The 25,947-nt window shown below is 38.1% G+C and overlaps 2 protein-coding genes across 8 annotated transcripts in view; one reads left to right on the top strand and one right to left on the bottom strand.

The window, feature by feature from the left end:
* Positions 1 to 501, top strand: part of ITGB3BP (integrin subunit beta 3 binding protein) — a 68,029-nt gene extending 67,528 nt beyond the window's left edge. The window contains exon 8 of one of the 2 annotated variants that reach the window (XM_064589035.1): positions 41 to 500. In XM_064589035.1, coding sequence (XP_064445105.1) covers positions 41 to 177 — 137 coding nt within the window. In that variant the 3' untranslated portion in view covers positions 178 to 500. Of the gene's footprint in view, positions 1 to 40 lie in introns of both variants that reach the window. The other variant, XM_064589034.1, reaches the window with a different exon arrangement.
* Positions 1 to 25,947, bottom strand: part of ALG6 (ALG6 alpha-1,3-glucosyltransferase) — a 65,465-nt gene that overhangs the window by 7,282 nt on the left and 32,236 nt on the right. For all 6 annotated transcript variants that reach the window (XM_064589030.1, XM_045897512.3, XM_064589032.1 and 3 more), the window contains 7 exons: positions 24,150 to 24,232; positions 23,470 to 23,534; positions 18,690 to 18,875; positions 17,980 to 18,112; positions 9,030 to 9,115; positions 7,439 to 7,523; positions 4,713 to 4,783 (listed from right to left, as the gene is read on the bottom strand). In XM_064589030.1, coding sequence (XP_064445100.1) covers positions 4,713 to 4,783; positions 7,439 to 7,523; positions 9,030 to 9,115; positions 17,980 to 18,112; positions 18,690 to 18,875; positions 23,470 to 23,534; positions 24,150 to 24,232 — 709 coding nt within the window. The remainder of the gene's footprint in view (positions 1 to 4,712; positions 4,784 to 7,438; positions 7,524 to 9,029; positions 9,116 to 17,979; positions 18,113 to 18,689; positions 18,876 to 23,469; positions 23,535 to 24,149; positions 24,233 to 25,947) is intronic.

Consider the following 25,947-nt stretch of genomic DNA (forward strand, 5'->3'; position numbering starts at 1 on the left):
ACATATTACTAATCTAAGTTAAAAACTAAAATTATAACAGGATCGTCCTCTGCCACGGATGCGAGAACAACAGACACAAAGAATTATAAGAGGAAACAAGTTGATAATGGCAGAAGAAAAGAAAAGCGGAAAAAAAAACAAGTAGAAAGCAGCCAAATGAAAAGAGCAATAGTATAGGAAGAGGAAGTATAATGCCAATAAATGGAACTACTGGCTTTATGACAGAGTTTAGGGTCACAGGTCCCAATTCTGTGACCTCCTTACTAGCACCAATGGTCTCATTACCTTCTGGATTCTACTGTGGCAATGCTCAAGAAGAAAGGGACCTGAGTCCTAGTCCCAGCTCTGCCACTTACTGTATGACCTTGAACAAATGATTAATTTAACCGTCTTTCTTAGGTGTAAATGGAAATAGTAGTAATACCTTGTATTGTTACATAATTGAAAGAACTCTTTTACAAGTATTATCTAATTTTTTAATAAAATAACTTTTTACTAATGATGGTAGTTGTTTAATACTTGTTACCATTATTATTATTATTTTGGGTCTCCTTATTTTAAAAGGTTTGAGCATTCTCCTCCTTTCTTAGAAGGATGACTTCTCCCCATATCAACCAGCATATGCAGTGTAAGGCCTGGGATTACAAACTGATTGAACTACCACACTAAAAGAAAATACTAGAGGACTTTCAATTTCACTACTTGATGCTTTTTAAATCAGAATGTATTTATGTTAAAAACATGCACGTAGTAGGTGCTCAATAAACAGTATTTTCTCTTTCTGGGTCTTAACTCTTTCCCATTTATTCATTCAATAGTCATTTACTAAATACAAGTATTTATTGAAAACTTATGTACAACCACTGCCCTGAAAGGAATACAAAGAGGAATATAACTCAGCCCTTGACCTCAAGGTACTTAGTATTTATATTTAAGCAGCAAAATCCCCTGCATCCTCAACCTCTTCTCTCAAATCTTTTCCTTCACCACCTTGTTGAAAACAAATCCTGGCTCCCTTCCCCTGAGGAAAACGCTGCCCCTCGGCCCTCTCAACCTCACCTGTTTTGTTGTTCTTTCCATAGTCCTGAAACAACTTGACCCAGAGGGAGATAACCCCTTTGCTCTTTATCACTTCTTCCACATCAGTTATCCGCCTCTCCACCCTAATAATCTCCATGTCCTCAGGCTTTATCCCTGTTGGTCCTCATCTTTGTCCTCATCCACCAACAAAAGAGTCACTTCCCTCATTACTCAGTCATTTCAACTCCTTACTCACACACTCTCTACAACCCTACTCATCTTCATTCCTGGCAATTTTTACATAGATGATCTTCCAACACCCTGACTTCTCGTTTGCTGGAACTCCTCTCTTCTAGTGATCTCATTTTCATTCCTACACCCTTCAGTTATACTCAGGTCTGTAACCCCTCCATAATCACAACGCAGCAACTGCATCCTGACCACTATCTCCTACCTTTTCAGCACTCCGGAACTTCAACAATCTTTTGATCCCAACAATCATTTGATCCCATCTTCAATCCATTATTCCTACCACCTCTTTCACTTTGCCTCACTCCTTTGGTTGTCTTTTCTTTTCCCTTTTTTTTTTTAAGATTTTTATTTATTTGACAGAGAGAGAGATAGCGAGAGCAGGAACACAAGCAGGGGGAGTGGGAGAGGGAGAAGCAGGCTTCCTGCCGAGCAAGGAGCCTGATGTGGGACTTGATCCCAGGACCCAGGGATCATGACCTGAGCCGAAGGCAGATGCTTAACGACTGAGCCACCCAGGTGCCCTTCTTTTCCCTTCTTAACCAGCTTAAATTCTAAGGTCAACCATTAAAATCACTCCCATGCTTTCACTCTCAAGCCCTGTGCAAGCCCATTATCCTCACTAGACAAAACCACAAACCTGGAAAGACCCAACTCTCCACCTGTACTTATTCCAACCATACTGAGCAACTGCTCTTGAAGGAAACACTTCCCCACGCTGTTTTCACTTTAAGGAATTATTTATTTTGAGAGAGAGACAGCGGGGAGGACGGGCAGAGGTAGAGAGAAAATCTCAAGCAGATTCCCTGCTCAACGTGGAGGAGCCCAAGGCAGAGCTCATCTCACAACCCTGAGATCAAGACCTGAGCCAAAAGAGTCCGATGCTTAACCGACTGAGCCATCCAGGTGCCCCTGTTTTCACTTTAGATACATGATCATGATATTCAAGTGTCTACCACTATATATTTCTCTAGTCTGTTCTGTATCTCTTTTGAAAAATAATCCACACCTTCTCATAGTCTCATAATCCCAACAGCTCCAACCTGCTCTTGCCTAATGACCTTGCCTTCTTCTTCATTAAGAAAATTGAAGTAATTAGAAGAACTTTAACAGACGCCACCATCATCACACCTACTCTCTTCCCAGCATCTATACCAATATACCCTGTTGCCTCTTTTTATTAAAGTGAACTACTCATGCATCTGTCCAAAGCCAGTCCTTCCATTCACACTCTGGGTCTGATCCCATCTCCCTTTCCAAGGGGTATCACTCCAACAACCCTTACCTCCCTCCTGTATCATCAGTGTTCCCTCTGTATAGACCATTCCCACACCATTATTTCTCCTATCTTAAAACCTTAAACAACAAGCCTCACTTGACTCTACTTTCTCTACCAATTATTGCTTTTATTTTTCCTCCACTTTTCAGCAAAGCTCACCTAAAGAACTGTTTACCTATCTCACACCATATATAAAAATTAACTCAAAATAGATCAAAGACCTAAACTTCTATAGAGCTAAGTCCATAAACTTCTTAGAAATAACATGAGAGTAAGTCTTTATTACGTTGGATTTAGCAATGGTTTGTTAGACATGACACCAAAAGCCCAAGCAACAAAAAGAAATAATAGATAAATTGAACTTCATCAAAATTAAAAACTTGAAAGTTTTTAAAACCTTAAAAAATGCTCAACATCACTAGGTATTAGGGAAATGCAAATCAGAACCACAATGAAATACCACTTCACACCCCGTAGGATGGGGGGGGGGCGGGGAAGGAAAATAACAAGTGCTAGCAAGGATGTAGAAAAACTGGAAACATCATACATTACATTACTGGTGGGAATGCAAAATGGTATAACTGCTGTGGAAAACAGTTTGATGGTTCCTCAATCAGTTAAATACAGAATCCCACTCCTGGGTGTAGACTCAAGAGTACTAAAAACAGGGGTGCCTGGGTGGCTCAGTCGGTTGGGCATCTGCCTTTGGCTCAGGTCATGATCCCGCTGTCCTGGGATCGAGCCCCACCTCAGGCTCCTTGCTCAGCAGAGAGCCTGCTTCTCCCTCTGCCTCTGCTGCTGCTCTGCCTGCTTGTGCTCTCTCTCTCTCTCTCGAATAAATAAATAAAATCTTTAAATTAAAAAAAAAGAAGAAGAGTACTAAAAACAAATGTTCAAACAAAAACTTATGCAGGAATGTTCATACTGGCACTATTCACAATAACCAAAAGGTGGAAACCCAAATGTTCATCAAATGATGCATGGATGAACAAAATGTAGTATATCCATACAATGCAATATTATTCAGGCATAAAAATGAAGTACTGATACATGCTACAACATGGATGAACCTTGAAAATATTATCTTACATGAAATAGATCAGACATAAAAAGGCAAATATTATATTATTCCAATTATATGAAGTATCCAAAATAGGCAAACTCATAGAGACAGAAAGTAATTTAGTGGTTACAAGAATTGAGGGATGGGAAGAGAATGGGGACTGACCCCTTAAAGGGTACAACATTTCTTTTTGGGGTGATAAAAATGTTCTGGAAGTAGACAGTGGTGATGGTTGCACAGCATTGTGACTACTGGTATATTTTGCCACAATTAAATAAATTTAAAAAAAAAGAATTATCTATAGCTATCTTCAATTTCTCTCTTCTCTCCTCTCATTATTTCTTAAACCTACCTTAATCAGGCTTTGATCCCTGCATCACTCCATCAACATTAGCCTTGTCAAAGTCACCAGTGACTTCCATTTTGCAAGGCAAAGAGTCTGTTCTCAGCCCTCATCTTGAGTGATCACCTCAGGATAAGAGGTGGGATTGATCTAGGGCAGGATTCAAGTATTCCAATGTGTTCTGGGCAAATATTATCTTAATATTGGGATAATATACCCCGACTGTCACCCAATTTCTGTGATAACCAGGAAAAAATTTTAATGCTCTTAAAACAAAGTAGTCTGATTAGGGATTGCCAATAGGGTCTAAACAAAGGTTTTGACAAAAGAAATAGCAAGGAGTCAACATATGAAAGTTGCTAAAGAGGTGAATGAAAAGAACAAAACTATTAAACAGTTGTGGAAATGAATGAAATGAAAAAGGCAAAGATGACAAACAGGCTCCAATCTGAGCAGAAAATCTCTTTGGTTTATTCAATTTTTTTACTAGCATATAAAAAATATGTATGAAGAAACAGAAATAAGTATGTCAGTTATTCTATGAAACTTTTTCAGTTTAAAATATTATATTTATAAAGAAGTAAAATTATAAGAAATCATTCTGGAAAAATATAATTTTATGAATAATCTTATGCAACTACATAATAACATTTGTGTGGTTTTGTTTTACACTTGGGTGATTATATGTAGGTAATAAATTTATGTATATATTATAAACACATAATAATAAATAAATAAAACACAACATTTTTACTTACAATGATACCAAGAGAATGGACTTTTCATGTACTTGGAAAGAAAATAAAAAGAATGACAGTGCACAGCTAACCTTTAAGGAAAAAGGAGGGAGAATGAGATATAACAACTTATAAACTATAACAGTAGTTTAATTATGAATCTAAATAAAAATCATCTGAAGTAAAATTTTAAAGTTTAATGTAGTTTCTATCTAGAAGGAAAATATCTATACAACACTAATGCATAATATTTTATTCAAATTTAGTAAAACATTTCTTGAAAAAACAAGGATTATAAAGCTATATTTAACCATCTAAAACAAGTTCATTCAGACTCAGTTATTAATAAACAAAACAAAGACACAACAATCAGACCTTCATCCCCCCCTTGGAATCTCTGACAATTTAAATTAAAAAGCACTGAGGGCCAGAAGTTAAAATCTAAAACTCGTAAAACAAATCTATTTTAGTGTTTTTAAAAGATACACTTCAATAAAATACATTAAATGTTTTATAAAGTCTTCATTTGCTATTTGGGGTTTAAAATTAAAATTACTTAGATCTATTTTCAGAAGTTTATGATCTGCATATTGGACATCCATCTACACACATCCAGTCCAGAGCAAATCCTATCTATACCACCTTCTAAATACAATATCCACCCACTCTCTCCCTTCCCCTCTGCTGAGGGTGGCAGAGGAGTGGTCTAAACCACACTCATCTTTCTCCTGGACTACTGCAATAACCTCCTAATTGGTAACAGTCTTGCTTCCTTACAGTCCATTATGTACTCAGCCACCATATCAGATCATGTAAATTTCCCTGTTTAAAATCCTCAAATAGCTTCCCATTAACCCTGAGAATAAAATCCAAACTTCTATCTGGGTCCTGCCCTCCTCTTCCAGTCTATTTCTTACTGTCTCCCTCACATACTTCATACCAGCCACTTCATACCAGTCCCTTTATGTGCTGAACATACCAAATGTGTTCCTGCTTTAAAGAAAAACTTCATTTTATCAAGTCAGAGCACAGATCTTCTTGTGAATGGTTCCTTCTGGCCAGTCATTCAGCTCAAGGCTCAAATGTCACTTCCATAGAAAGGCCTTCCCTTTCAAGCTAAAGTAGTGCACCCTAACCAAAACCCACCAGCACTCCTTTCATATAACACTATTGTCCTCATAGCCCCCATTACTTCCAGATATTTTCTCATTAACAAATCTATTTTGTTTATTGTCCTTCCCCTACCACTAGCATGAAAGGCCCCAATTAAGAGAGCAGGGATATGAGCTGTCATTCACTTACTTACTTCCCAGGTGCCCCAAAACCCTAATTTCTAAAATGTTGTCTCCTTATAAGTCCACTAAGACTTTGCATAAAGTAAATTTTCTTGATATTTTAAAAGATATTTTTAAAATACCATCTTAGGGGCACCTGGGTGGCTCAGTTGGTTAGGCGGCTGCCTTCAGTTCAGGTCATGATCCCAGGGTCCTGGGATCAAGCCCCATGTCCAGCTCCCTGCTCAGCAGAGAGCCTGCTTCTCCTTCTCCCTCTGCCTGCCACTCTGACTACTTGTGCTCTCTCTCTCTGTCAAATAAATAAATAAATAAATCTTTAAAAAAGTAAAATAAAATATCATCTTAGAGACCAAGGCACAAAGAACCAAATTTTAAATACCACAGAAATACAACCAGGGAGGAATTTGTGAACTCACTCAGAGAAACCCAAAGTTGTAGGAAATATAACCAATTCATCCTCAAGTATAACCAAGTCATCTTCCTAAAACAGAGATCTGTCCCCTCTCCTCAAAACTCTTTTTTGGTACATCTGGCACACAAATCAAACTCCAATTTTTTCAACCCAACATTCAAGGTCTTACCCGATTTGATCCTTTTCGACTCTTATCTCCCACTATATACTTTCCTAACCTCAACATACACACACACACACACACACACACACACACGGCACACAAATTTCATTGTTTAATAGCTATTCCCAGCATTCCCTATCCTTTCCCACCACGGTATCCTCAAGTTCTTCCTCCTGCCTTGAATTCTCTTCTGCTATATAACCTCGTATTCCAAATCTTGCCCAGCTTTCAAAATTTGGTTCCAATCCCACTTACTCTAAGAAGCTGTCTAAAATCTGCCCCAGGGGCGCCTGGGTGGCTCAGTCATTAAGCGTCTACCTTCAGCTTGGGTCATGATCCCAGGGTCCTGTGATTGAGCCCCGCATTGGGCTCCCTGCTCCACGGGAAGCCTGTTTCTCCCTCTCCCACTCCCTCTGCTTGTGTTCCCTTTCTCATTGTGTCTCTCTCTGTCAAATAAATAAAGTCTTAACTAAATAAATATATACGTATGATAAAATCTGCCCCAAAGTAATATCTCCCTTTCCCACACTATCACAGCACTTAATGTGTAACTAAAAGAACTTACTACCTTCTGTTTAATAGCATAATTATTTAAACATATGTCTATCCCCACTCTTTTCTTCTCTGTATTCCCTCATTGACTAATACAAAGCAGAAATTAAATAGTTGTTGAATTAAACTTAAAGATTCTGATTATTCAGCCTAGTATACAACACAGCACCAAAGTATGTCATACACTCAATATATGTTCACCAAATATATGAATACCTTATTTTCCAGTCCAGTAAATCCCATACAGAGTAAGAAAATAACTATCTGTATTTTTAAAAGATCAGTTGCAGCAAGAATTAAGTATTTAAAGTAATGAGAAACTTACCAGAGTAAATCTGAATCCTTTGGGAGAGGGCTGAAGTGTTAATTTTATACAAGCAGGAAGCAGGCTCAAAAATGTAAAACAAAAGCTAAAAAAAGAATAAAAAAACATTTGTTTTCTTTGTAGAGGTATGTAATTAAAACAAGGAAATATTTTTTAATATAAGGATCACATTACTTACCAACTTGTTTATTTCAAATTAAAGGTTTATTTATTAAATGTAAATTTAACACCAAATAACATTTAAATAAAACCCATGCATTGAAATATTTACAAACTTTTATACGTGATTATATAATACAGAAAAAAATACTACAGTACTTATGTTATTTACAGAAAAGATACACAAAGATAGATAGCTAAAGTCAATTCTCAAACACTCAAAATAAGAAACACTACCAGGCATAAAGAGACGATATATATTTGTAACACAAATATTCATAAAATTTACTCACAAGAGAACCTCTCACAAAAGTTGACTGATTTTCAGCCCATGGTAAATCAGAAAGAACAAGTTAGAAAGGGAGTGGGCAGCTGCTAGAGCTTCTCCTAGTGATGGCTGATGGGCAGGGAGGAAAAGGAACTCAAGAGCAGAGCCATGTGGAGCCAGTTAGTACCATGGCAAACAGCTTTTGCAAGCCCTAAGGACAAGTATTATAACACAAAACAGTAACTGATTTTCTCACTGTTGGTGGCTTTGTGGTGTGTCAGTGTGGCTCAGCTGAACTATAGTTCCCTGAATTCTCTCTCTAGGAGGCTGCCAGCTACAATGGGCTACAAGGGATATTCTCAAAAGAACTGGAGGACAGAGGGAGGCAGCCCCGTTGTATAGCGTGCACACACACACACAGCTTCTCCCAGTTATTCAAACACGAATCTTGGTGCTGTGGTGACGAGATGGTGCAGATGTAATGAAAGTCCCTCTTCAGTTGATTTTCACTTAATCAAAAGGGAGATTCTTGGATGGCCTGACTTAATCAATTCGAAGACTTTTAAAAGAGAGTTAGGTCTTCCCTAAATTGAGATTCCAAACAGAAACTGGATTTGAATTGCTCTTCCTTCCCCTTAGATATTCCTTCCTGAATGCCTGCCTTGTTGTGCTCACTTCGGCAGTACATATACTAAAATTGAATGCCTGCCTTGTGGACTTCCAGTTTGTTCAATCAGACCCCATGACAGTATAGGCCAATTTCTTGTAATAAATTCTCTCTCTCTCTCTCTCTCTCTCTCACACACACACACACACACACACACACACACACACACACACACACACCCCTCCCACTCATTCTTCTTTTCTGGTTGAGCCCTGATTGATACACCACTGAAAATCATGATTCTTCAAGATAATGTTTAATTATGTTTAGTACACTTTGTTTAAGGGGGAGGGAAATAGGTAACAATCGAGAAAGATGATCACTTAACATATTTCAAATAAAAGTTCTGGTATATAGAGGGATAGGTCTGTGTTATGTGGAAAATTCACTAATGAAGAACACCTCATTCCCTAATGACACCAGATAAATGAGATATTACCACAACACTTTTAGAGAACACCTTATACAACACTATATACAAACTTTGTATCTCTTACCTGATTATTATCTGGATGTGACGTGGCAAAATATCCTTGATCTTCAGAAAGATACTGAAGCTGCACCAAATATTGGCTACTTTATCCTTAAAAGAGATTTGTTAGTTTTACATTCTGATATAATAGAAAGAAATATTAAACTCTATCAAAGTACAGCCCATAATCTCTAAATAAACTTTTGAGACATAAAGCTTTTGTTCACACTTTTATAACTTGCTTAAACTCTCCAAGGAATACACACACACACACACACACACACACATTTTTCATTTTTTGCAATGGAAGTTGACCTAAATCACTAGCCAACCATAATCTAGATATTCCCAAGAAATGTTTATTTTTTTCAAAGAGCAGCACACTATCCCTAAATACTTAAAGTTATTCATCTTTGGAAATTTTTCTAGGCAATCTTTTTTCCTAATTTGTAGAACACACATTTTTTGACCCATTTTATCACACACCTGAAATTATCTCAAGTATAACTACTTACAATAACAAGAGTTAATTGCTAATAAATCAAGGTATTTAAAGACATTACCAGTTGTGGTAGGATCACTTTCAAAATTAAATTTGTAACTACAGCTCTCTGCTTGTGAAACCTATCCTCTACACAGCTGCTTAACTCATAGCTGTGTAAGCATAACACCAAGAAAGTAACTAACAGGGAAGAGCAAGATGGCAGAGAAGAAGGAGACCTAAATTTTGTCTGGTCCCAGGAATTCAGCTAGATATGGATCAAACCATTCTGAACACCTACGAACTTAACAGGAGATCGAAGAAAATAATAGCAGCAACTCTCTGAACAGAAAAGCGACCACTTTCTGGAAGGTAGGACGTGCAGAGAAGTGAATCGGAAGCGATATTCAGGAAGACAGACCACGGCAGGAAGGAGCCTCCATCAGCAGCTACTGGCAAGTGATAGAGCAGCGGAGCACAAAATCAGAACTTTTAGAAGTCGGCTCCACTGAGGGACATCGCACGCGTCGCTAAGTCGGGGGTGGAACACTTGCTGGGACAGTGTGGTCTCAGGACCCTCAGGGTCACAGAAAGACTGGGGGTGCCTGAGTGTGGCAGAGCTCCCAGGTATCGGAGTGGGGAAGCCAGCTGCAGAGATGGAGCCAAGGAGGGGGCTCTCAGACGGGGTTGCCATAAACCGTGATCCGTGGCACAGTCGGGCCACCGCTCCTCCACCAGGGGCCCAACAAGCGGCAGATCCAGGGAGACTCCCCTTCCTCCCCTGGGAGGAGAGGCAAGGGAGCGCACCACAGGGATCTGCCACGGGGTTTGCAGACTCCACATGGGTTCGGGTGCCAGAGACAGAAACACTTGGTCACAGGCTGGGTGAGCACGGAGTGTGGCTGGAGACTGGGGAGACAGGAGTGACTGACTGCTTTTCTCTGGGGGCACACTGAGGAGTGGGGCCCCGAGTTCTCGGCTCCCCCAGGGCAGAGATTGGGAGGCCACCATTTTCACTCTTGTCCTCCAAAGCTGTACGGAAAGCATGCAGGGAACAAAAGCTCCCAAGAGCAAACCCGACCAGATTACTTAGCACAGCCCCAAGCAAGGGCGGGGCAATTCCACCTCCGGCAAAGACATTTGGGAACCATGGCAACAGGCCCCTCCCCCAGAAGATCAGCAAGAACAGCCAGCCAAGACCAAGTTTACTGATCAATGAGAATGCAGAATGCCAGCAGTAGGGGAATACTGCACATAGAATTCATGGCTTTTTTTCCCCTGATTCTTTAGTCTTTCAAAGTTAATTTTTAAAATTTTCTTTTTTTTCTTTTTCTATTCTTTTTTTGAATTTTTCTTTTTCCCTTTTTCAACCAACATCTTATCAATCTCTTTTTTAAAAAATCTTTTTTATTTTTCATTTTTAGAGTCATATTTTATCCCTTCATTGTAGTTAACCTTATTTTTGGTATATATATAAGTTGTTCTCCCTTTAAAATTTTGGGATACAGTTTCTTCTAACAGACCAAAATATACCCTAAATCTCTAGTGTATGGCTTTGTTCTAGTCTCCAGCCTGATCACATTCTCTCCCTTTTTTTTTTTTAATTTCTCTTCTTTCTTTTTTCAACCAACTTCTTATCAATTCCTTTTATAAAATCTTTTATAATATTCATCTTTACAGTCATATTCTATCCCTTCATCATATTTACTCTTATTTTTGTACATATATAAGTTTTTCTTTCTTTAAAATTTTGGGAGGCAGGTTCTTCTAACAAACCTAAATACGTGTGTGGCACTGATCTATTCACCAGCCTGATCATATTTGATCATATTCTTTTTTTCTTTTTTTGCTTTTTTCTTTTCTCTCTCTCTCTTTTTCTTTTTTCTTCTTTCTTTCTTTCCCTTTGTTTTCCCCCGGTTTCAGGTCTCTTCTGATTTGTTTAGTGTATGTTTTTCTGGGGTCGTTGTTACCCTGTTAGTATTTTGTTCTCTCATTCACCTGTTCTCCTCTAGACAAAATGACAAGACAGAAAAACTCACCTCAAAAAAAAGAACAAGAGGCAGTACTGACTGCCAGGGACCTAATCAATACGGACATTAGTAAGATGTTGGAACTAGAGTTCAGAATAATGATTATAAAGATACTAGCTGGACTTGAAAAAAGCATGGAAGATACTAGAGAAACCCTTTCTGGAGAAATAAAAGAACTAAAATCTAGGGGCGCCTGGGTGGCTCAGTCGGTTAAGCGGCTGCCTTCGGCTCAGGTCATGATCCCAGGGTCCTGGGATCGAGCCCCGCATCGGAATCCCTGCTCAATGGGGAGCCTGCTTCTCCCTCTCCCTCTGCCTGCCTCTCTGCCTACTTGTTCTATCTCTCTGTCAAATAAATAAATAAAATTTTTTAAAAAAAAAACTAAAATCGAACCGAGTCGAAATCAAAAAGGCTATTAATAAGGTGCAATCAAAAATGGAGGCTCTAACTGCTAGGATAAATGAGGCAGAAGACAGAATTAGTGATATAGAAGACCAAATGATGGAGAATAAAGAAGCTGAGAAAAAGAGAGATAAACAACTACTGGATCATGAGGGCAGAATTCGAGAGACAAGTGATACCATAAGATGCAACAATATTAGAATAATTGGGATCCCAGAAGAAGAAGAAAGAGAGAGAGGGGCAGAAAGTATATCGGAGCAAATTATAGCAGAGAACTTCCCTCATTTGGGGAAGGAAACAGGCATCAAAACCCAGGAGGCACAGAGAACCCCCCCTCAAAATCAATAAAAACAGGTCAACACCCCGACATCTAATAGTAAAACTTACGAGTCTCAGAGACAAAGAGAAAATCCTGAAAGCAGCTCGGGACAAGAGGTCTGTAACCTACAATGGTAGAAACATTAGATTGGCAACAGACCTATCCACAGAGACCTGGCAGGCCAGAAAGGACTGGCATGATATATTCAGAGCACTAAACGACAAAAATATGGAGCCAAGAATATTATATGCAGCTAGGCTGTCATTGAAAACAGAAGAAGAGATAAAAAGGTAAAAGGACAAACAAAAACTAAAAGAATTTGCAAACACGAAACCAGTCCTACAAGAGATATGGAAAGAGGTCCTCTAAGCAAAGAAGCCTAAAAGTAACATAGACCAGAAAGGAACAGAGACAACATACAGTAACAGTCACCTTACAGGCAATACAATGGCACTAAATTCATATCTTTCAATAGTTACCCTGAATGTAAATGGGCTAAATGCCCCCAATCAAAAGACACAGGGTACCAGATTGGATTAAAAAAACAAGACCCATCAATATGCTGTCTGCAAGAGACTCATTTTAGACCCAAAGACACCTCCAGATTGAAAGTGAGGGGGTGGAAAACCATTTACCATGCTAATGGACACCAAAAGAAAGCTGGGGTGGCAATCCTTATATCAGACAAATTAGATTTTAAACCAAAGACTACAATAAGACATGAGGATGGACACTATACCATACTTAAAGGGTCTATCCAACAAGAAGATCTACCAATTGTAAATATCTATGCCCCTAACATGGAGCAGCCAATTATATAAGCCAAATAATAACAAAAGCAAAGAAACAGGGGCGCCTGGGTGGCTCAGTTGTTTAAGCGACTGCCTTCGGCTCAGGTCATGATCCTGGAGTCCTGGGATCGAGTCCCGAATCGGGCTCCCTGCTCGGCGGGGAGTCTGCTTCTTCCTCTGACTCTCCCCCTCTCATGCTCTCTCTCTAAGACTATCTCTCTCAATAAATAAATAAAAATCTTAAAAAAAAAAAAAAAAGCAAAGAAACACATCAACAACAATACAATAATTGTAGGGGACTTTAACAACCCCCTCACTGAAATGGACAGATCATCTAAGCAAAAGATCAACAAGGAAATAAAGACTTTAAATGACACACTGGACCAAATAGACTTCACAGATACATTCAGAACATTCCATCCCAAAGCAACAGAATACACATTCTTCTCTAGTGCCCATGGAACATTCTCCAGAATAGATCACATCCTAGGTCACAAATCAGGTCTCAACTGTTACCAAAAGATTGGGATCATTCCCTGTGTATTTTCGGACCACAGTGCTTTGAAACTAGAACTCAATCACAAGAGGAAAGTCGGAAAGAACTCAAATACATGGAGACTAAAGAGCATCCTACTAAAGAATGAATGGGTCAACCAGGAAATTAAAGAAGAGTTAAAAATATTCATGGAAACCAATGAAAATGAAAACACAACTGTTCAAAATCTTTGGGATGCAGCAAAGGCAGTCCTGAAAGGAAAGTATATAGCAATACAAGCCTTTCTCAAGAAACAAGAAAGGTCTCAAGCACATAACCTAACCCTACACCTAAAGGAGCTGGAGAAAGAACAGCAAATAAAGCCTAAACCCAGCAGGAGAAGAGAAATAATAAAGATCAGAGCAGAAATCAATGAAATAGAAACTAAAAGAAGAGTAGAACAGATCAACGAAACTAGGAGCTGGTTCTTTGAAAGAATTAACAAGACTGATAAACCCCTGGCCAGACTTATCAAAAAGAAAAATGACCCAAATAAATAAAATCATGAATGAAAGCGGAGAGATCACAACCAACACCAAAGAAATACAAACAATTATAGGAACATATTATGAGTAACTATATGCCAGCAAATTAGATAATCTGGAAGAAATGGATGCATTCCTAGAGATGTATAAACTACCAAAACTGAAACAGGAAGAAATAGAAAACCTGAACAGACCTATAACCACTAAGGAAATTGAAGCAGTCATCAAAAATCTCCCAACAAACAAAAGCCCAGGGCCAGATGGCTTCCCAGGGGAATTCTACCAAACATTTCAAGAAGAATTAATACCTATTCTTCTGAAACTGTTCCAAAAAATAGAAATGGAAGGAAAACTTCCGAACTCATTTTATGTGGCCAGCATTACCTTGATCCCAAAATCAGACAAAGACCCCATCAAAAAGGAGAATTACAGACCAATATCCCTGATGAACATGGATGCAAAAATTCTCACCAAAATACTAGCCAATAGGATCCAACAGTACATTAAAAGGATTATTCACCACGACCAAGTGGGATTTATTTCTGGGCTGCAAAGTTGGTTCAACATCTGCAAAGCAATCAATGTGATACAATACATTAATAAAAGAAAGAACAAGAACCATACGATCCTCTCAATAGATGCAGAGAAGCATTTGACAAAGTACAGCATCCTTTCTTGATTAAAACTCTTCAGAGAATAGGGCTCAATATCATAAAAGCCATCTATGAAAAACCCACAGCGAATACCATTCTCAATGGGGAAAAATGAGAGCTTTTCCCCTAAGGTCAGGAACATGGCAGGGATGTCCACTATCACCACTGCTATTCAACACAGTACTAGAAGTCCTAGCCACAGCCATCAGACAACAAAAAGAAATAAAAGGCATCCGAATCAGCAAAGAAATCAAACTCTCACTCTGTGCAGATGATATAATACTTTATGTGGAAAACCCCAAAGACTCCACCTCAAAACTGCTAGAACTCATACAGGAATTCAGTCAAGTGGCAGGATATACAATCAATGCACAGAAATCAGTGGCATTCCTATACACCAACAACAAGACAGAAGAAAGAGAAATTAAGGAGTCGATCCCATTTACAATTGCACCCAAAACCATAAGATACCTAGGAATAAATCTAACCAAAGAGGCAAAGAATCTGTACTTAGAAAACTATAAAATACTCACGAAAGAAATTGAGGAAGGCACAAAGAAATGGAAAAACATTCCATGCTCATGGGTTGGAAGAACAAATATTGTGAAGATGTCCATGCTACCTAGAGCAATCTACACATTCAATGCAATCCCTATCAAAATACCATCCACTTTTTTCAAAGAAATGGAACAAATAATCCTAAAATTTGTATGGAACCAGAAAAGACCCCGAACAGCCAGAGGAATGTTGAAAAAGAAAAGCAAAGCTGGTGGCATCACAATTCCGGACTTCAAGCTCTATTACAAAGCTGTCATCATCAAGACAGTATGGTACTGGCACAAAGACAGACACATAGATCAATGGAACAGAATAGAGAGCCCAGAAATGGACCCTTAACTCTATGGTCAACTAATCTTCGACAAAGCACGAAAGAATGTCCAATTGAAAAAAGACAGTCTCTTCAACAAATAGTGTTGGGAAAATTGGAGAGTCACATGCAGAAGAATGAAACTGGACCATTTCCTTACACCACACACAAAAATAGACTCAAAATGGTTGAAAGACCTCAATGTGAGACAGGAGTCCATCAAAATCCTAAAGGAGAACCCAGGCAGCAACCTCTTCGACCTCAGCTGCAGCAACTTCTTCCTAGAAACATTGCCAAAGGCAAGGGAAGCAAGGGCAAAATGAACTATTGGGACTTCATCAAGATAAAAAGCTTTTGCACAGCAAAGTAAACAGTCAACAAAACCAAAAGACAACCGACAGAATGGGAGAAGATATTTGCAAATGACATCAGATAAAGGGCTAGTATGCAAAATCTATAAAGAACTTATCAAACTCAACACCCAAAGAACAAATAATCCAGTCAAGAAATGGGCAGAAGACATGAACAGACATTTTTCCAAAGAAGACATCCAAATGGCCAACAGACACATGAAAAAGTGCTCAACATTGCTCGGCATCAGGGAAATCCAAATCAAAACCTCAATGAGAAACCACCTCACACCAGTCAGAATGGCTAAAATTAACAAGGCAGGAAACGACAGATGTTGACAAGGATGTGGAGAAAGGGGAACCCTCCTACACTGTTGGTGGGAATGCAAGCTGGTGCAGCCACTCTGGAAAACCGTATGGAGGTTCCTCAAAAAGTTGAAAATAGAGCTACCATACGACCCAGCAAATTGCACTACTGGGTATTTACCCCAAAGATACAAATGTAGGGATCCGAAGGGTTATGTGCACCCCAATGTTTATAGCAGCAATGTCCACAATAGCCAAACTATGGAAAGAGCCAAGATGTCCATCAACAGATGAATGGATAAAGAAGATGTGGTATATATATACAATGGAATATTATGCAGCCATGAAAAAAACCAAAATCTTGCCATTTGCAATGACATGGATGGAACTAGAGGGTATTATGGTAAGTGAAATAAGTCAAACAGAGAAAGACACGTATCATATGATCTCACAAGGCAGATAACCAAGCAGCTTAGATGGGAAATTAACTTTTCTTTATATAGGTTTTAAGGTTGAGGAAATAGAAAGAAGGAAAAAAAAAAAAAGAAGAAGTAAAGAACACAATTTTCAAAATTCAAACCACAGCTCTGCCATGTATAAGTCTACATGAATCTCTGACCTCAGTTTTCTGATCTGTAAAATGGATACAATAGCTACCTCAGTCAGAGCTATTATAAGAATCAAATAAGGGGCACCTGGGTGGCTCAGTTGGTTAAGCGACTGCCTTCGGCTCAGGTCATGATCCCGGAGTCCCAGGATCGAGTCCCGCATCAGGCTCCCTGCTCAGCGAGGAGCCTGCTTCTCCCTCTGACCCTCCCCCTCTCATGCTCTCTCTCTCTCTCTCTCTCATTCACGCTCTCTCAAAATAAATAAATAAATCTTTAAAAAAAAAAAGAATCAAATAAAATCACATGAAGTATGTGGTACCTAGTAAGTGTGGTGACAGTAATAGTGATTATTTATGATTATCACTATCAGTAGCAGCAGTATCCCCATCAACATATAAGTCGCATATTCCTGTTCCATCACACCAAACTCTTTCTTGATCTCTTTCAAAATGCTACTACCATCTTCCTATAGATCCACTGAAAGATAATCTATAGCAATTTATATATTCAAAAATTAGAAAGATATATATGCTTTTCTAATTCTTTTTAAAAGAAATGTTTATCAAAAGCAAATTATCTATAAATATGTTGTCTCTAACTTTATTAAAAGGCCTTTTTGTTTCAGAAAAATGGTTTGTTTAATTTAATTACTAAATCTAAATCATCAAATTATCCATGTAATAAAAGTTTAACAAGAATGATTAAGCTAGCATTAATGAAAGATTCTCATTAAAAATTACTATGGATGAAGGTTATATAAGGAATTATGAGATCTTGCTGAAGCAAACATGGTTGAATAAATAATGTCCTAAGACTAAAAAGAGAATATAAACCAAAAAATTAGAGCTGTTAACTTTGTAGCTGCAACTTCTCATGCTGTCTTTCACTATGGATCTTATTTCATTAGAAAAATATATAATTTAATTATGGATTTCATGATGGCATAAATATTATCTATTCACTTACTGTACTAGAAAATGCCAGCTGAGCTAGAGGTTATATACTGGATTAAATAACTGGCAAGGAATTACTGCAAGGAGAGCAGCTAAAGTTACTATTCCTTGTGTGTCTTCTACATGAAATCCCCAGAGGTCACAGCAAAGGTAGTGTTCATAGAAAGGAGTGAGAAGACATTTTTTAAACATACCTCAAATAATCCACGATCAACTGGGAAGAGTCTCCTCAGAACTTGCTGCGTTTGCTCCCTTTCTGTAAATGGCAGCCAGCAGAGAATGAAGGAAGCCACAACTGTACAAACTAGCTTAATTAACAACACAAACCTAGAACAAAACCAAAGGTACCCAGTAAGACAGGGAGAGGTTAATAATTCTGAGAAATCAGTCTCAGTCTCACTAAAGTTAATAATAAATACAAATGTATGGTAATGATAAATCTATGCTACTAACAAAGGCTTAATATGGGAGTTTACTCAAATCAGAGTTAAGAAATTCACAATTATTAAGGTGTATAGCTCTCCAACAAAATGACTATTACCATCTTAATTAACATTTAACTTATACACCTTTCCAATGCAGCCATGATCAAATTGGGATGTATTTCTAAAAATATAAAATGTAATATGCTCTAAATGGGTGAAATCCATAGCAATGCTCTAACAAGCCAATCCACATTACCTCCAGTAAATGTACATTGATCAAAATATTTCTCTAGTTAGGAAGATTTAAAATAAAATAATAGAGAACATGACTTAATCTCTCTTCCAACTCACCCCACGGTCAACACGGTAATAAGAAATCACCTAAAGGCAAAATGAAAGACCATCTTCTTTCTGGTAAGTATGCCAAATAAATTCTCTGAAGTACTTTTTTAAAATTCTGATGTTTAAAAGCCACTCACCCCTTTCCTTTCAGGCCTTTTTTAAAACACTTGCCAAGTAAGAAGCAAAAAAATGGCAAGGAGTGGTAAAGTTCCATCTGTTTATAATTTATAGCTAAGCAAAATGCCAGTGAGCCTAGCAGGTCCCAGTCACAAGATACTCCAAGAACACCCCACAAAGCAAAGCCAAGACTCACAGAATTATATATGTTCCTATGTCAAGGAAATTAACTCAATAATTAAAAGAGATAGATCTTGCATTTTATAGAGCATATTTTTATGTGATTTTAAAATAATATATAATGAAAGCTATTTCTAAACAGAAATTATAAGTATTGAAGTGATAAACTAATATGAAACAGTATATAATGGCCTCAAATATATTAAAACGACTGCTAAACAGAGCAACTGATTTGTTTAGATTTAAAAGATCACTAAACAGTTAACACATAACTTTGTTTCTGCTAGACTATTGCACAGTATTATAATAACAACATACCAAAATCTAGAGAAAACAATGGTCCAAAGTAAAACACACACACACACTTACTGATATTACCATACTTTCCCCTATAATATGCATCAATATTAATAATTAATATATGTTCTTGATCAGAAACTAATAACCTTATTATAGTAAAACAACATCACAATTAGATTTTGCAGTTCAAAATGGTTGAGCTGAGCTCTCACGTTTACCTCCTCTTCTTCCCGAGACCCCCTTAAAATGATAGGGAATTTTATTTATTTATTTTAAAATTTTTTAATGATTTTATTTATTTATATGACAGCGCAAACACAAGCAGGGGGAGTGGCACGCAGAGGGAGAGGGAGAAGCAGGCTCCCCACAGAGCAGGGAGCCCAATGAGGGGCTCGATCCCAGGACCCTGGGATCATGACCTGAGCCAAAGGCAGACACTTAACCAACTGAGCCATCCAGGTACCCTTGTAGGGAATTTTTAAAAGTAAATATTCACAGCTGTAAAGAGAATCGGAAGATGGGTTACAACAGATGAAGATTTCAACACATTTCTAGAAGACAGAGGACACAGAAGCATAACAAATAAACTAGGATGAAAGAAGCTAGAGCTTAGAAAATGCAGAAGAAGCCTGAGCAAGCAAGGAGCCAATCCACTCTGCAAGCCCCCTAGAGAACTCAAGAAACACCAAGTAGGTTAGAGGGCTTGAGTAACACGTTAAAAAGAAAATAGGAGGATTAAATGAAAATGCCTACATGGAGACGTCCAATTCCACCTTACTCCTGTGCAGAGAGATCACATGCAACTTTTTCTTCTGCCTTATTCTTAAGTAAGAATAGATACATTAGGATCAAACAGACATTTTAGAAATCCCTATAACAAGAAAAAAACCCAAAATGAAAAGGGGAAAAAAACTGACCCTAGAAGAATGGAAATAATTCAAGGAATAGTAGAAAAAAAGAGTAAATTCTAATTTAAGATGGGATTAATAAAATAAATGAAATTTAATAGAAGTATTAGAGATAAAGTCATGATAATCTAAACCATTAAAAAAAAGATGAAGAGATGCTCAACACAGAGGTGAAGGGGCACCTGGATGTCTCTGACCGTTAAGGCAGACTCTTGATTTCAACTCAGGTCATGATCTCAGGGTCCTAAGATCAAGCCCCACATAGGGCTCCACGCTCAGTGGGGAGTCCACTTGGGATTCTCTCTCTCCTTCTCCCTCTGCCCCTCCCCCCACTCACATGCACATGCTCTCTCTAATAAGTAAATCTTAAAAAAAAAAAGACAGAGGTGTAACCTCTAACATCTGTCTAATAAGCTCAAGAAAGAGTAAAGTGAGAAAATCATCAAAGAAATAGAATTTCCCAGAACTGAAGAACATGAGCCTTCAAAAAGAATGACTCACAGAGTATCCAAAACAATTGTTGCAAACACCTATGCCTAAACAAATCATTGTTAAATTTTAGAGCCCAAACAATAAAAAATAGTAACAGCAACAGCAGTAACAACAGATAATAATAGCAATAAATATTCATATAGAGCTTAATATTTCCCAGGTACTGTTTTATTTATAAATAATAATTAAACAATAATTCACTTAATTCTCAAAACAAGCATACAGGGGCGCCTGGGTGGCTCAATCAGTTAAGGGTCTGCCTTTGGCTCAGGTCATGATCCTGGGATCCTGGGATCGAGCCCCGCATTGCATTGGCCTCCCTGCTCAGTGGGGAGTCTGCTTATCCCTCTCCCTCTGCCCCTCCCCCTGCTTGTGGTCTCTCTCTCTCTCTCTCTCAAATAAATAAAGTCTCAAAAAAAAGAAAAACAAGCATACAAAGTGGGGCGCCTGTCTGGTTCAGTCTGAAGAGCACTGATTTTTGATCTCAGGGTTGTGAGCTCAAGCCCTACGTTGGGCACAGAGATTACTTAAATCAATAAGTAAACATAAAAAGGGGCACCTGGTGGCCTTCGGCTCAGGTCTTGATCCTGGAGTCCCAGGATGGAGTCCCGCATCGGGCTCCCTGCTCAGCAGGGAGTCTGCTTCTCCCTCTGACCCTCCCCCCTCTTATGTGCTCTCTCTCTCATTCTCTCTCAAGTAAAATGAGGAAAGTACATAGTGGTTAAAAAAATGTGTCCCTACAAAATGACATAATCCCAAAAGCTTCAAGACTTTGATTTTAATCACAGAGGAGATACCACTACAAATTCACCAGAATGGTTAAAATGAAAATGACTGACAGCTGGTGAAGATGAGCACCTGGAAATTCCACATTGCTTCTAATGGGAGTGTTAATTGGTATAACATGCTTAAAAATCATTTGGGAATATCTGAAATTAAACATGTGCACACCTGGGGTGCCTGGGTGACTCAGTCAGTTAAGCGTCTGGCTCTAGATTTCAGCTCAGGTCATGATCTCAGGGTAGTGAGATCAAGCCCTGCATCAGGCTCCACACTGGGCATAGAGCATGCTTAAGATTCTCTCTCTCTCTCTCCCTCTGCCCCTCCCCACCTCTCTCCCTCTCTAAAAAAAATAAACATGTGCACACCCTATAACTCAGCAATTCCACTCATAAGAAATATATCTAGGGCACCTAGGTGGCTCTGTCAGTGAAGTGTCTGACTCTTGATATCAGCTCGGGTCTTGATCTCAGGGTCATGAGTTCAAGCCCTGTGTTGGGCTCCATGCTGGGCATGGAGCCTACTTAAAAAAAAGAAAAAAGAAAAAAATATATATGCAATGTGTACAAAGAGACATTTACAAGAATGTTCATAGCAGCATATTCATCATAGCCAAATCCTGGAAACAATCCAAATGTCTCTCAGTAATAGAATTATGTGTATTCATTCAATGGAATATAGAGCAATGTAAGTGAATAAGCTACAGCTACACACAAGTACATGAAAAACTCTCACAAATGTTGACCAAAAATACCAATCACAAAGGAATACCTACTGTGTTGTCTCTCTTATATAAAGTCCAGAAAAGGAGGAAAACTAAACTATTAAGATTAGCAGTTAGTATGTGGCTATCTTTGGGAAAGGAAGACAAAAGCACTTGGCAGTTGTACAAGTGTAGATGTTGGATACAAGCAACGTTCAGTTTTTTTGACACAGGTAATAGTTTGTCAATACACTGAGCTACACATTTACATTTTGTGCACTTTTCTATATGACTGTTACATTTCAAAGTAAATATAGTTTTAAAAATCTTGTAAATAACTTTTTTCTTTAAATCAGTGTTCTTGATATTACCAGAGTATCAGATGGCCATGATCCCAAAATGCAAAACAAAGAAACGAAAAAGTCAACTTGGAAAGTGGACAGAATAAAAACTCTGATTTAAATCTTTTGCAAGTCCTTTGACAAAAACACATATTAAATTTGTTATAACTAAAACAGACTGGCTTCAAAAGGAAAAGCTATTAATCAATCATGTTGCTGTGGATTATCTTTTTTTTTCTTTTGGGGACAGATGGGGACAGACAGTAACAGTTCACACATCAGAAGATAAGCTGGAGAGCCATGTCCAGATTTTATCAACTTTCCTCTAAGATTTGTTTGAATGTTCCTTATTTTACACTTCAAAAAATTACACGCATAAAATCCACATAAATTGTAATTATTCAATTTTAGTTCCCCAAAGCTTGTAGCTACCACTATCTGTAAGAGAAACACTTTGGTTTAAAACTCGAAAAACGGTAAGATTGTTTTCCTTTTGTCAGTGTTGGATGACATTTACAAAAGACAGAAGATAGGTGATACCTCTTTAGAATTAGGAGAGCATAACCATACTTGCACTCTTTTTCCAACTCTCCAAAAGAGCTAATCCATGACCCACATTTTGTTCCCAAGCTAAAGGGTGTAAAACAGCAATTCTACTTTCAATTAATCTGTACTTTACCCTTAAAATAAAAGCTTGGTGAAAAGAGTCTTGGGCGCCTGGGTGGCTCAGTTGGTTAAGCGACTGCCTTCGGCTCAGGTCATGATCCCAGGGTCCTGGGATCGAGTCCCGCATCGGGCTTCCGGCTCAGCAGGAAGCCTGCTTCTCCCTCTCCCACTCCCCCTGCTTGTGTTCCTGCTCTCACTGTCTCTGTCTCTGTCAAATAAATAAACAAAAATCTCTAAAAAAAATAAATAAGAAAACCTTTAAAAAAAAAAAAAGAAAGAAAGAAAAGAGTCTTTTATATTGCTGTGAAAAATAGTTTATATAAGCAAGTACCCTAGCAAATAAGACATTACTGGATGACAACATTATACACACTAAGCCCAGATTTCAAAAATATGCATCTGACTTCATTTCTAAATTAGCAAAGGATACTGAAAATGTCCATAGTCGATAAGAATAAGGCCTGGATACAGCAATATGCATAATGCATGAGCAATCTGTAAAGAAAAATATTGTGAGAAAGGAATGTTACTCAAATCAAACAGGGTAAAATTGCTGTTTGATTAACACAGCAAATGTCCCCCCCTCACCTTCTATTTACCAAAATATTCCTTTTTACAAAACAATTCTCTAAAGACTGAAGTTTTCATGGAGGTGACATAGGATACCTCAGTAAAAAGGAAAAAAAAAAATCACTAAAAGATATTTGTCAGGGAAAGCACTTTTAGATATACAAATCAAAGAAGTTAATCTAATGATTGACCCAAAGGAATATCGGTTAAATGGGAATAAGAGAATATACAATGACTTCTCAAAATTCCTTCCAGTTTAGTCATTCTCACAAGCCAATTCAAAATTCAGATTTACCAGTGAAGCCATAAATTCAGCAGTACCTAACTTCTCAAATTCAATGCATCTTATTACTAGAGTTGAACGTTAAAATTATTAGTCTAAGATAAGTTGATGTTTTCTAAATGAAAATTAATTAACAAAAGAATCACTGCTCTACAACAGCCTATTGCCCAAAGCATGGCTTCTATAAGCTCTATACTTTAATAGTTAAGCCAATAAAACATTTCAGAGATGACATTTCAGGTTGCTTTAAGACTTACCTTTTTCTTGGTTGAGATTTCTTTTAGACACCAACAGTATAATACCACTGCAGGTATATAAATCAGCAAATCAGCAATTAACACTGGAAAAACAAGTAAATCATTTTAAACATGAGCCCATTAGGATTTACAATAACCTATTAAGTGCCATCCTCCCCCCTCCAACCTCGAGTGGGAATTCTGTTAACAGAAGGCTCTCACCCACTCTGGACAAGGCCTTTACATCTAGCCCTTTCCATTCATTCCCTTCACCTGTGCCTAATTTCAACTGCTATGGTGCTACAATTATGATTAAGAGACCCCTAATTTTCTCTAACAAATTCACATATTAAATCAGTTAGAAGTGTCCAAAACTAATTCCCTCTTTGCTCTGAGACTTAAAAATTAAGAATACTCAAAGAAAAGGAAAACAACATTTTTTCCCCAGCATCTGTACACTCCAAATTATCTGGTGTGAAGTGTACCTCAAATGTGGCAAATCATGTAAGAATCCTTCTTAAATGTTAATATTTATAAAAACTGCATAAACTTTTGCTAATTAATGCTTAATATAAAGAGCTTGACAGACCCAGGTAAGGAGGAAACTGAAAAAAAAAAAGTTTAAAATTAAAAAAAAAAAGTCGTAATTTGGAATGTTCAGTTCTTTTAGAACAAAGAAAAACAAATACATTAAGTTCTTCAACAGTACAAAATAGCTATCCAAAGGGCCTATTTTTTTCTTGTTCCACACTAACTGTGGTGTCCAGAATAAAGTAAATGACAGTAAACTGTCGGTTTTAGATGCATGCAATCTATTTTTGCTCTAGCTGCCACATTTAAGGTGACACTGACAAAATGGAATATATTCAAAGGAGCACAACCAGAGGCCTCAAGTCATAATCATACTCAACAAGCTGGCCATCTAAGAAATAGTGAATGTATCTAAGAATATTTAACCTGAAGAAGAGGTGACTTCAAATGTGTGTAGAGTGTTAGGTATACAAAGAGTCAGACTTGTTCTATGTAGCCCAAGGAAACAGAACCTAAAGTGACGAGTGGAGGTATTACGTAAGAAGGAAATGTTTAGGGGTGCATGGGTGGCACAGTCGGTTGGGTGACCGACTCTTGGTTTCCAATTCGGTCGAGGTCTCAGGGTCGTGAGATCAAGCCCTATGTTAGGCTCCACACTTGGCATGGAGTCTGCTTGGGATTCTTTCTCCCTCTCCCTTTGCTCCTCCCATTCATACGCACTCTCTATCTTTCAAAATAAGTAAATAAATCTTCTAAAAAAGAAATAAAAGAAGGAAATGTTTAATGATTAGGGCTCTCTGAAAATAGAATAGACTGTTTCTAAAGGTTGTGAGTTCTCTGCAGATACAGGTATTGGTTCAGAAGTTAAATAATCTTCCAGTGAGTATGCAGTTCAGAGAAGATTAAAGCACTGATGAGGGGGAAAGGAGAGTAGTATGGCAGAGGGAACAATAGGCAAAATAATCTCTTCAGCCTGAGATTGCATGACTGGATGAATGATAAAGAGAACAAACTGAGTAAATTTAGACTAAGGAAAAGGTACAGAGGAGCATTAAAGTCTAAGTCATGCAAAGCTTTTAAAGAAATTGGGGTGGGGGGGAAGCCCTGGGTGGCTCAGTCAGTTGAGCATCTACCTTCGGCTCAGGTCATGATCCCAGGGTCCAGGGATTGAGCCCTGCATTGGACTCTGCTCAGCAGGGAGTCTGCTTCTCCCTCTGTCCCTCACCCCGCTCTCATGCTCTCTCTCTCACTCTCAAATAAATAAATAAAATCTTAACAACAACAAGAA

Source organism: Mirounga angustirostris, unplaced genomic scaffold, assembly GCF_029215605.1.
Source record: "Mirounga angustirostris isolate CCGP_5_RB_7025 unplaced genomic scaffold, mMirAng1.0.hap1 SCAF_4, whole genome shotgun sequence".
NCBI classification, from domain to species: domain Eukaryota; kingdom Metazoa; phylum Chordata; class Mammalia; order Carnivora; family Phocidae; genus Mirounga; species Mirounga angustirostris.